Source organism: Antennarius striatus, chromosome 5 (assembly GCF_040054535.1).
Source record: "Antennarius striatus isolate MH-2024 chromosome 5, ASM4005453v1, whole genome shotgun sequence".
NCBI lineage: Eukaryota > Metazoa > Chordata > Actinopteri > Lophiiformes > Antennariidae > Antennarius > Antennarius striatus.
This window is the reverse complement of record NC_090780.1, coordinates 25,977,517-25,989,545: the sequence shown is the minus strand read 5'-3', so window position 1 is coordinate 25,989,545 and position 12,029 is coordinate 25,977,517. Positions and strand designations below refer to the sequence as shown.

The 12,029-nt window shown below is 45.4% G+C and overlaps 1 protein-coding gene across 1 annotated transcript; it reads left to right on the top strand.

Annotated features, from left to right (window-relative positions):
• The first annotated feature begins 5,327 nt into the window (after positions 1-5,327).
• Positions 5,328-11,712, top strand: LOC137595085 (zinc finger protein 345-like). Its single transcript, XM_068314918.1, has 3 exons — positions 5,328-6,392; positions 6,563-6,739; positions 10,016-11,712. Exons 1-3 carry the CDS (start codon positions 6,299-6,301, stop codon positions 11,623-11,625), a joined length of 1,881 nt encoding a protein of 626 aa, XP_068171019.1. The 5' UTR covers positions 5,328-6,298; the 3' UTR covers positions 11,626-11,712.
• Positions 11,713-12,029: the final 317 nt, after the last annotated feature.

The window sequence follows — 12,029 nt, the reverse complement described above, 5'->3', positions numbered from 1 at the left end:
TAAACGATGTTGGCTGAGGGGGCGGGGTTTCAGGTCAGATCAGGCTTGTGATTGGCGGTGGAGCTCAGGTGAACCTCAGGGAGGGGTTATGACATCACAGGACGTGATGCGATGGAACATTCTGATGACGTCTTCTTGAGGCTTAGACTCGACCCCACGACCTCCCGGGATGCGGGCGAGCTGCCCAGAGGGCGGGGCTTCGGCGCTGCGACACCACGCCGACAGTCGCTAGCTAAGTCCCTCCTGGACAGACGCTCAGGCAGGGATCAGACCTCTGGGGGGGTTTGGGTTGGGGGGTCAGGCTAAATCAGCTCCATGTGTGTTTGAAAGTACAGTAAATCTAGCGCCCCTCCCCCAGGTCCATTCTTTTTTGGGGGGGGGATAAACGCTAAGCTGACGGGCGGGGCCTCCCACCCTCAGGGGGCATCAGGAGGTAAATTCAGCATTCTTGATGTATGGAGTCAAAGTAACATGATTCCCTCTGTGTGTGTGTGTGTGTGTGTGTGTGTGTGTGTGTGTGTGTGTGTGTGTGTGTGTGTGTGTGTGTGTGTGTGTGTGTGTGTGTGTGTGTGTGTGTGTGTGGCCATCCTATGAGCCCACTGGATGGGTGGGGCTACTAAAACAGTGCACCCTCGTATATTCGTTCATCAACACGCACGACTTCACCTCATCGTGGATTTTTGGTAGGCAGTCATGTGACACCGTACACGCATTCTATTGGCTGACGCCATCCTGAAGTGACCTACGTTCTAATCACATGGATTTGTTTGCAGCAGAATTTTTAAACACTTTATTCTAAAAGAAAAGAAAAAGAAAAACCCGTTTCCTGTGAGGTCCCAGGATGTGGATTCCGCTGCAGGGTTCTGTTCTGGATCTGGTTTCCCACAGATTGGGTTCTCACACGTCCAAACATTGGCCCTCGATCTGGAGCATGTGGAAGCATTTAGAGCTGGCAGCTTCAAATCACCGTGTCCCCCGTCACCCCTAAACACCATCCTGAGAGGGCTTTGAACCCGGTCACAGGGGTCAGAGGTCAAACGAGACGGGTGAACACCAGGATGGAGCCCAGGCCTCCCACAAACCAGCCCAGAGACGGCGGTGGGGCATTTAGTCTGCCCCAACGCCAAACAGGAACACATCAGAACAGAATCAATAAATCAGAAACGGACTTGATCCGGATTTCCCGGCAGCAAGAACAGGATCCAGGACTTCTTGTACTTTCGTGAACATTGTTTGGATTTTTAAAAAATATTTCTCTAACTGCTCAGAGTCTCAAACATTTTGAACGGTGAGTCACGGTGAGACAAGATGAGTTGGTTCTCGGGTTCCTTCCAGTCCTAGAACTACAAATAACTTTTCTAGCCAAGCTGGAAAAACGTCCCCGGATCGCCTCCCGGTCGGGAACCCCAGGATTCCACCCGGACCCATGAGTTTGTCAGCAGAATTCCACGAAATGCTTCTGGACAGATCTTGACGGATCTCAGCGGTGGGGGGGTTGGACGCGAGTCAGGCAGGAAGCCACCAAATACCGCTGTGGATCCAAACGGACCTCTTCATATCTCTGGTTCTGGGAAGATTTTTCCCTCAAACGGCTTTCGGGATACTTTTTCCCACGATGCACCGCTCGTCGGTATTTCGAGAAAATGGCAAACGCCGTTGGATTCGACGTCTTCCTTCATCCGACAAAATGAGATTGATGAACGTGTTGATTCGAACGCGCGGTCGGACACATGGCCTCCGTGTCGGCGGTTAAAAAACGCTCGAACACACATTTGGTTTCTGTTTGCGGAGCGTTTTGTGAACATGGTGGTTGTGAAATGTTTGGATATGTAAATCACCGCCATTGTGCGTCGATGTCGGAGACGTGTTGACTTTGGTGTTCAAAGAACAAAGAAAGAGCGATTTAGAAACCGTTTCCTTGTCGGGATCGATCGCTTTCCTTTGAACGAAACTTGAACAAAAACCAAACATTTCACATTTATAAACTAGAACCAATGCAGTCGGACTGCAACATCCCGCGACACCCCTGACTCCAAAATTTTACCGACCTACTTGCATACGTCAAAGATCAAAGTTAGTGCTCTGACCTACTGTCATTGATCAGAGCACTAGCTTTGATCTATGGTCTTACTCACACTGGCCTTCTCCCTAGTCTTTCTATCTTATCTGGTTCCTGAGTGTACAAAAGTTGAAATTTGACCTTGACCTGCTTTTCTCTAGGTCAAGGTCATCATCTCATTTTTATTTAAATTTTTTTTGTTTGTTTCATCTTTCTGTCTGAACGGTTGTGGAGATATTTGGTGGACTAACGGACGAACACGTGAACACTGACATTACAACACATCACCGCTCTGAAGCGTCGAAAAATGTTTCCCACCTTCCCTTTCCCATGTTCCCGCCCCCGCCGCCGCCGCCGCCGCGGCACAGCCGGGCTTCTACTTCTCTAGTGATTGCTGTTTATGGACGTTGTTTTCTGGAAGCCATTTCTTCGTGGTCGCCGTTAAACGGGGTCAAGAGGCCGCGACCGCAGCAGCTTCCTGCCGCGATCTTTGTTCCCGAAGCTTCGCGTCCGATTCCGACCGCAAATTAGCCTCCATCTCAGAGCGAGCTTCTTGTTCCCACCGCGTCGCTTCTGCTGCCTGTGAAACGTCTGAAGGGGATCATTCTTCTCCAAACCCTCCATCATTTTGTCCTGGGATGCTACGCCATTAGCATCCATCCATTCATGATAACTTCAACTTTAGCGTCACAGATTCGTCCAGGCTGAATTCATTCTGAAGTGAACGTCTTTGCTCCTGAATCATGTTTAACTCTCTTGAACATTTTGGGGAACAGGAAATAGCATTGGCCCTCCTGCTAGCTAATGTTAGCAGGTTGTAGGTTTAACTCTGACATATAAAACAACAATAACAGGAATAACCAGGAAAAGTCAGGAATAATCTTTATTCAGCCTCTGGCATCTTTAAGGTTAACAGGGTTACTTCCTGTATAAATATTGATTATATTTGATTTGCATCAATTAATCCAGTTAAACTGACTTTAATGGATCGACTTTGATGTTTTCTTCATCTTTTGTGAATGTTTTCAGAAACAAAACAGAAACTAAAGTTTGGAAATGCCAAACATTAACATGAAAGTTAGTGACATCATCAGACCACCGACAGATGATTTACATATGACGTCACGCAGCGTCACCCGGGATGTTTCTGAGACGGAGGGACGGACCCGGATCCCGTGGACCGAACCCGCCGGGAAACGCGGAAAAACCAAGGAAACGCTGCCTGTGTTGTTGGTTTGAGGGGTCACAGCGCCCTCTCCTGGCCAGACCTACAAACTGCACTGTCTTGAAACAATAGGTGCGCGTGCATGGCGCGTGCACGTGGATTATGATTTTGAGGATTAGGACTCGTTAAGAAACACAGAAAACCTTTTTCTGTTTCAAGTAAAACCAGTGACGTTTAAACGGAACGGTGTCAACAGGAGTCTGTAAGTAAGACAGACAAACAAATAATAAAAATGAAAGCACGCATTCATTCATTCATTCATTCATTCATTCATTCATTCATTCATTCATTCATCTTCTACCACTTCCTCTGCTGTGGTGGGTCTCGGTAAAAGCATGTATTTAGTATGTATCTATACAGTACACTGTATGTATATACTATGTGGGTAGGGTTAGGGTGGGTATAGTGTCCTAACTTTTTACTTCATTACAATAGATAGATATCTTTATTTATCCCAAACTGACAAAATTTACGCATTTTTGTTCCGATCTTTTGTCAGTTGAGTAAAAATGTGTTAATTTTTGTTGCTTGAATTCAATCAAATCACTTTCTTTCTCAGGAATGAATGAAATCAAGATTGGACATTCATGTGCAAACATTTGAAAACATTTTCAACATTAAAATTTTTTTTTCTGAAGCACCTCAGTACAGGTAGCTAAAGCGTCTCTGTCAGCCTGTGATTTGGGGAGCCGTACCCCCCACCGTGACATCAGTGCTGCTTTTACCCTCGCTTTTACCCTCGCTTTTACCTGCTTTTACCCTCTATTTAGAATGAAGGAAATACTGCAGCCCTGAAGCAACAGAACCAACAGAACTGGATTTAGAGCAGATTCCCTGGTGGTCTAGTGGTTGGGATTCGGCGATCTCACCGCCGCGGCCCGGGGTCGGATTCCCGGTCAGGGAATGGGGTTTTTGGGTTAATAAACTGGGACAAGACCAGACACCTTCAGAACTGAAAAGTCTCTTGGATGAGAGACGAAACGTCTTCAGGAACTTTCTTAAAGTCCAGTGGATCGATTAAAAACAGCTTTGGATAGATAGATAGATAGATAGATAGATAGATAGATAGATAGATAGATAGATAGATAGATAGATAGATAGATAGATAGATAGATAGATAGATAGATAGATAGATAGATAGATAGATAGATAGATAGATAGATAAGGTACGATCTCCCCACTTTTATACTTGAATAAGCTCACTTGAAAACCTCACTCTGTCACGTTTTTTTTTAACTCCACCCACTATCTGTCAATCAAGCGACCAACCAATCATGGCCCAGCGCAATCCATGATTGGCCAACACAAAGTCGTTACGTTACCACGTTGATTTATGACGATCTTTAGTGCGCCTGGTTTAAAATACCGATACGTTTGTTTTCATGTGTTCAGGATGAAGTAGGATATTATTGTTTTATGGTGGAATTCCTACGGGTTCCTGCTGGTAGTATATACCGTACATTAATATAGTGAAGACACTCTGACTCAGCACTGATGAGGAGTTATTGTTGGATCCAGTTTCTTTGGAACCCAGCAGAAAGTAAACCCTTTAAAATAGCAGGAGATGGATTCAACAACGTTTGTTCAGTGAAGAATCACCTGAGTTGTTATGGAGACACGTGAGGAGACCTGTCACGTGTCGACGGCCCCTCCTGGATGTTTACAATGAAGCCGCTAATGCGTCCTCAACCGGTCACGTGGTAGTGCAACTCCTCACGTCACCTCTGACGTCATCAAGCCGCGCCTGTGACCTCTCCCGTCGGACCCCCCAGTCCCGGCTGTAGCTCCGACAAAGAGCGGGTTGAACCTGAACGGAGCTAAATGGTGTCAACGTGGAGTCGGAGCGTCTGGAGAGATTCTCTGCTGTCTGCCTTTGTCTCTGGAGCTCCACGCGTGGATCAGCTCGTCCCGTCGAGCTAACGAAGCTAGCTTAGCCTGCTAGCCGGAAACCATCTCCACTCGGAGCACCTCGCGATGACTCAGCAGCTCCCGGGGGCTGTGTGCAGCCCCCGGGTCCTCCTCCGGAGAATAGGTCGGTCCCTGTCGGTCCAGGTCGGTCCCGGTCGGTTCTTCCTCGCCGTCATGAGGGGGAAACACAACGGAGAAACGGTTGATTTCATCCACTGATGTGGAGTAGGAAGTTATTTTCCGTCTGACGTCACCAATTTTAGGTTATTTTTAGTCAAATTCACTGAATTTTCACCTTTACCTCTGAAATCCTGATCAGAGACCTGTGGTGACTCATTGATCAATGGATTGATCAATGACTGTGCTGGTAGCTAAACAGACCGTAATGCTATCTCTCTATACGTCACTATTAAAATGTTCAAACACGTTTGCTCTGTGAACTAAATCCCCATCATTTCTCTAATGTATATAATGTCGTGTTTTCATCAACAACTCCATGTGTGTAACGTCTCTCTGGAGCCGAGCGGTCCTGAAACCGCTGCGAAAAGACACCAAGTGAGGCCCGCAGTTCTCCTGCCTCCTGGTAGGGGGCGCTGCTGATCCCAGGGATTCTCATTCATCGGTCATAGAAGTGACACTAAACTATAATCTGTAGTCGGAGTCAAGAGCAGCCGTTCATTAGTTCTCCGCTCACCTGCCTGACTATAAAAATGGAGGATCCTCAAACCAAAATGTTTTTACTGCTGTTGTTCATGGACTTCATCTATAAGTAGATATATCAGCAAACATAATACATTTTAATAAAATGTGCTTATTTGTGTTAGTTTGTGTAAATACTCCTGCTGTGAGACTTTAAACATAACCCACTCACTGTTGATAATTAAATGTGAATGAACTACACAATCTAATCATGAAGTCAGGGCCTCACCAGCCATGACCCTCACCCCACGTCCACACCCCACTGCTCCACAGTGACTCAATAAAACTGCTCCTTCAGCTCGACGACATCCCTTATTCTCCAGCATCCACCACCGGGACCTCGGCCTAGGGTGTCCTGGTGCCATGTGCACTCATGGACGTCCCTGTGGTTGAACCAGGTGTTCGTTATGGACAAACTGATTAGCATTGGGCAACACCAGAAAAGTGGAGAGTCCAGCCCCTCTCAAGGGTTTGGGTTCAGAGCCCAGGCTGTGGGTGGAGGTGAGCCCGAGGGTATCTAGTCAGTAACCCCCTCCGGCGAGGTGACATTCCATGTCCCTCATGTCAGTCTCTTTGTGCGGGGGTTGGGTCTTCGATTGTTCTAAAGTTGTGGTGTCAGCGCTTTGAGTGTCAGCAGCGTCTTCAAGGTGTGTTTGTTTCATGATTCTCAGACGTCCAGCTGCTGGTGGGGACTAAAGAAGAGGTTGACCCTGAGCAGCAGGATTTAAGGTCCCCTCTGGACCAGGACGACCCCCCAGAACCTCCACACGTCAAAGAGGAACAGGAGGAACTACAGACCAATCAGGAGGGAGAGCTGCTGAAGGTCAAGGGTCAACCATCACCACCAGGTAAAACGTAATGACGTAATAATTATTACGTTTGTGGGGCTAACAGACGTAGGTTCTTCCTGCTGAAACTGTTTCCTCTGGATTTGGAGTGTGACCTAACCATGCATTAATTTGCCACCACAGGGTCAGAACACTAGCTTTGTGTTCGCAAATATACACCACCTTTGTTGCATTGTAAGCTGCCGCAACTTTTCAGTCTTCCTCGGATTCGCTATCCTGTGTTCCTGAACTTGTTCAGTCGTCATTCTACTAAATTCCATGATTAAAAACCTGATTTTCACTGACAACCTCCCCCAGACCCTCGCCCAGCCCTCCACCTTTGAAAAACATAATTGACTTCAATGGACGTCATTGGCAGTCAGTGAGATAAGTTATGCAAACAAGTTATTGGTATTATGAACACATTAGCTAATATTTGTTCAAAACTCAGCTCCTAGAATTCACAAATTCACGACAAGCACACCCGAAGGAACCAAACTTAGTGTCAATAAGAACATAATCCATAGCTAGAAAACAACTCTTAACCTGAAGAGAGAGGTCACCTCTTTTAAGAAGACGTCTGATGTGAACAAGTAAAAGGTGATGTGAACAAAAACAGTGATTGAATAAATATTTTCAAAGTAGAAAGTCGCCTTTCATAGGCTGTCTAAGATGAAACTGGTGATGAAACTGGTTGTGGGGAAGAAGATTAAGAAGAAAAAGACAGCAGAGAACCATGAGGTGGAGGTTGAGAAAGGAAGAGTGTCGTGCGACTTTTAGACAAGAGGTGGAACAGGATATTGATGGACAGGAGATACTCACAAAAGAATGGACCATCACAGAAAACGTATCAGAGAAACAGGCAGGAGAGTCCTGTCGCTTTTGCTTGCTCTGGAGGGTTCTTCTGGGTTTGTCTGCCAGTAAAAGCACTAATAAAAGTTGATTCATTGATTGGGAGTACTCGGGGTGTCTTCTGGTAGGAAGGGGAAGAAGGAGATCTGTTGGTGAAACCCTAAAGTACAGGAAACAACACAAGGAAAGAGGCTCGTGAAGAAGAGGTGGAACACGGAGAGGACTGAGGCGAGAAGACGAGAATATGTTGAAATATAACACAAAGCCAAAGTGGAGGTGGCAAAAGCCAAACAAGAGGCATATGATGACATATATTCCAGGTTGGACACTTTGCATTATGGGTGACAATGGATAGAGATGGAAATGTGTTAACTACTGCCAGTAGTGTACTGGGTGATGAATGAGGAAAATGGGAGAGAAGATAAGAAGATGCCAGTGTGGTGGACCAGGAAGTAGCAGTGTTTAGCAAGGGTGAAGTTAGAGTTAGGTTGTTCAACGGAATTCTAGTGGGTGAGAAGATGTCCATGTGTTCATGCCCATTTTTAAGAAAAAGGGTGATGTGTAGAGTTGTGGGAATTAAAGAGAAAGTTGAGTCACACAATGATGTTTTAGAAAATAGTGGTAGAGGCTAGACTCACAACAGAAGAGAGTATTTGTGAGAAACAATACGGTTTTAAGCTTACTAAGAGTACCACAGATGCATTATTTGCACTGAGGATGTTGATGGAGAAGGAAGGAAACTGAGCTGGGGGTGGAGGAAATCAAGATGTTGAGATTCTCTAGGAGTGACCAGGTTGGATGGGATCAGAAATGAGTTCCTCAGAGGAAAAGCCAAGCGGAGATGTTATGGAGACAAAGTTAGGGAGAGCAGACTTGTATCGTTTGGACACGTCCAGAGGAGAGATGGTGAGGATGTTGGTGAAAGGGTGATGAGGATTTAACTACCAGGAAAGAGGGCAAGAGAAAGGACCAAAGAGAAGGTGGATGGAGGTAGTGAGGAAGACATGAGGACAGTTGGTGTATCATGGGAAGATACAGAAGATTGGCTGACATGGAAAAGGATGATAGGCTGTGGAGACACCTAACAGGACATCCCCAAAGGAAAGAGAAGAAGTTACTTTTCCATTAAACATGTTGGTTTATTTTCGAGTATGTATTTTGATTTTCTGTGCAACAAATTCACTCTAAGTTGATCATAAATTACCAATGAAGTCACTGCTCAAGTCTTCTAGAAAGATTTTCCACAAGCTTTTGGAGTGCAGAGACGGGGATTTGCTTCCTAGCTTTACTCCTGGGGTAGTGAGTGTGGCTGTGTGTGTCTCAGGGATTGCCTCATCAATATCACCTGTACAAATCCACAAGCTGGGATGCCCAAATCCTTCAGTCTCTCTGGGTATGACCTGTTTTTCAAACCCAGAACCTGCTTTGTTGCGCAACACATTTTCAATTGCTTCAAGGTCCTTACGTAGGTGAGGTGACCAGACTTGATTTGCATACTCAAAGTGTGATTGAACAAGCAAAGAGCATTGCACACATGCCTTTATTCAAGTATTCAAAGGTCCCCCAGACCCTACCCGTGAAACTGCTGGCCTTGAACTTTTCTGACATATGGAGAATGCCACCTTCTGTTTGGAACCAATTTTGAGTGACTTACGACTTAATCTACTGTTGAATTACTCTCCACTGCATATTGGCCAGACCAGGAGATTTTGTTGGATTCAGGTTGTTCAGGGTCCTGTTGACCACCTTTGGTGTAAATCTGAGATTTTATGGACTATGTAGGATTTTATGGAGTCCATGCCGCAACCTTTATCTAGTTCTTGTGTGAATACACTTGCAAATTCAGTACCTCCTCTTTCTCTTCAGTGGTTCTGCTATGTGTCATCTGTGCCTGGTTTGATAAGATCTGGTATTCCACTACCTGTTTTTACCGTACTTTTGAATTGACATACAGTACATTTCATAATCTTTCCAACACGACTACAGTTTTGCTTAGTTGTCTTTCTGGTTCTTACTTCTTTGTTCTTCATTACTGCTTCTTGCTGGACTCCTGTTGTCACTCTTACTTGCTCCTGACACTGGGGCTTTGTTGTTTCCTGCTCCTGGTATTACTGAGGGCTGTTTGTTCTCAGTTTCACCATCCTGAAATCCCAGGAGTGGCCTCTTACTCACACATACAGAACCCTCCCTCACTCAAGTTATTGTACTTTCCTATGATTCTTTTTACAGGCAAGTGTTTCATCCCTCGACTTATACTGTCAGACAGAACCCTGCTTTCTCCTCTCAGTGACAAATTTGGCTTTAATGCTAACACGACACTATCTGTTCAGTGTTCCTGCCCCCAATCCTGGAATGAAAACAGAGATAAGCGTGATTGTGTCATTTTAATTTTCAGTTCGAGAAATGATGACCAAATGTAAATGTATGTATTTCCTTGTTGTTCAGATGTCCAGCTGCTGATGGTGACTAAAGAAGAGGTTGACCCTGAGCAGCAGGATTTAAGGTTCAACCTGGACCAGGACTTCCTCCAAGGGCCTCCACACATCAAAGAGGAACAGGAAGAAGTTCAGACCAATCAGGAGAACGAGCATCTTCTCAGGCTGAAGGAGGAGGAGGATGTCACAGAATTAACATTCTCTTCATTCCCTGTGAAGAGTGAAGAAGATGACGAAGAGCATTCTCAGTCCTCACTACCACATGATGAAGAGATGAAAACAGAGACTGATGGAGAACCAGAACCAGACCCAAACAGTAACTTTCAGAGAGATTTACGTTTACAACCAGATGAAGACCAGATGTCAGACTCCTCTGAACCAGAGGATGGAGACAGTTGTGACCCAGAGGAGACCAGTGAACCTCAGTCAGACGTAGTTAGCTCCTCTGAAAGTGATTCAAGCTCTGGTGACAAGAATCGTCTGCAGGAACACAGGGGAGTTCAGAAAAGAAAGAAAAAATTTAGTTGTCCAGTTTGTAAAAAGAGTTTTCCATTCAGATCATATTTTTATAGGCACATGAGAACCCACTCAGGAGAGAAACCCTTCAGGTGTTCGGTCTGTGGTAAAGGATTTAGTCAGGGTGGGAATCTAAATGAACACATGAAAACCCACACAGGAGAGAAACCCTTCAGGTGTTCAGTCTGTGGTAAAGGATTTAGTCGGGCAGGAGATCTGACAGAACACATGATAATCCACACGGGGGAGAAACCCTTCAGGTGTTCAGTTTGTGGTAAAGGATTTAGTCGGGCTGGAGATCTGACAGAGCACATGAGAATGCACACCGGAGAGAAACCCTTCAGGTGTTTAGAGTGTGGCGAAGAATTTAGTCGGGGGGAAGTTCTAAGACGACACATGATAATCCACACAGGAGGAAAACGCTTCAGTTGTTCAGTGTGCAGTAAAGAATTTAGTCAGGGTGGAGATCTGAGACGACACGTCAGAACCCACACTGGAGAGAAGCCCTTCATTTGTTCAGTGTGCAGCAAAGGGTTTAGTCAAGATGGAAATCTAAGACAGCACATGAAGACCCACACAGGAGAGAAGCCCTTCATTTGTTCAGTGTGCAGCAAAGGATTTAGACAAGATGGAAATTTGAAAGAGCACATGAGAATCCATACGGGTGAGAAACCCTTCATTTGTTCAATGTGCAGTAAAGGATTTAGATGTGGTGGAGATCTCAGACGACACATAAGAGTCCATACAGGTGAAAAACCCTTCAGTTGTTCAGTGTGTGGTGAAGGATTTGGTCAGAGTGGTGATCGAACACAGCACATGAGAATGCATACCGGAGAGAAACCTTTTGTCTGTTTAGTATGTGGTCAAGGTTTCAGTCATGGTGGAAATCTAAGGTTGCATATGAGAATCCACACAGGTGAGAAGCCCTTCAAATGTTCAGAGTGTGGCGAAGAATTTAGTCGGGCTGAACATTTAAAACGACACATGAGAACCCACACAGGTGAGAAACCCTTCAGGTGTTCAGTGTGCAGCAAAGGGTTTCGTCAGGGTGGACATTTAAAACGACACATGAGAATCCACACCAGGGAGATGCCCGCCAGTTGAATGGTTTGTAATAAAGCTTTACATGGGTTGTTCATGTGAATAAAAAATTCTGTTCATGTCAGTAATTCAGTAAATTATTTTACACATTTAATTTCTAAGCAGAGAATGAGTGTTTTGTCTTGCATATCAGTCTCCTAATCAAAGAGTCAGAACGATTGTGGATGGAAGTAGCCAGTGGCCTGGAAAACATTGACAGAACCCTGGTTCTCAGAAAGTTAAAGCTCTGGTGCCTCCAATATGGACTACTACCACGTCTCCTATAGCTACTAACCCTCTATGAGGTTCTGCTCTCAAAGGTGGAAACGCTGGATAGACTGGTTAGCTCATATGCAACAAAGTGAGGAGGCCTCCTAAGGTCCCTCAGCAGCATTGGGCTCTATGGTAAAAGGAAGTTTTTCCTGCTC

Coding starts and splice junctions, on each gene's coding strand:
- LOC137595085 (XM_068314918.1), top strand. CDS start 6,299: ATGGACAAACTGATTAGCATTGGGCAACACCAGAAAAGTGGAGAGTCC. Junction 6,393..6,562: donor AGCCCAGGCTGTGGGTGGAG/GTGAGCCCGAGG, acceptor CATGATTCTCAG/ACGTCCAGCTGCTGGTGGGG. Junction 6,740..10,015: donor GGGTCAACCATCACCACCAG/GTAAAACGTAAT, acceptor CTTGTTGTTCAG/ATGTCCAGCTGCTGATGGTG.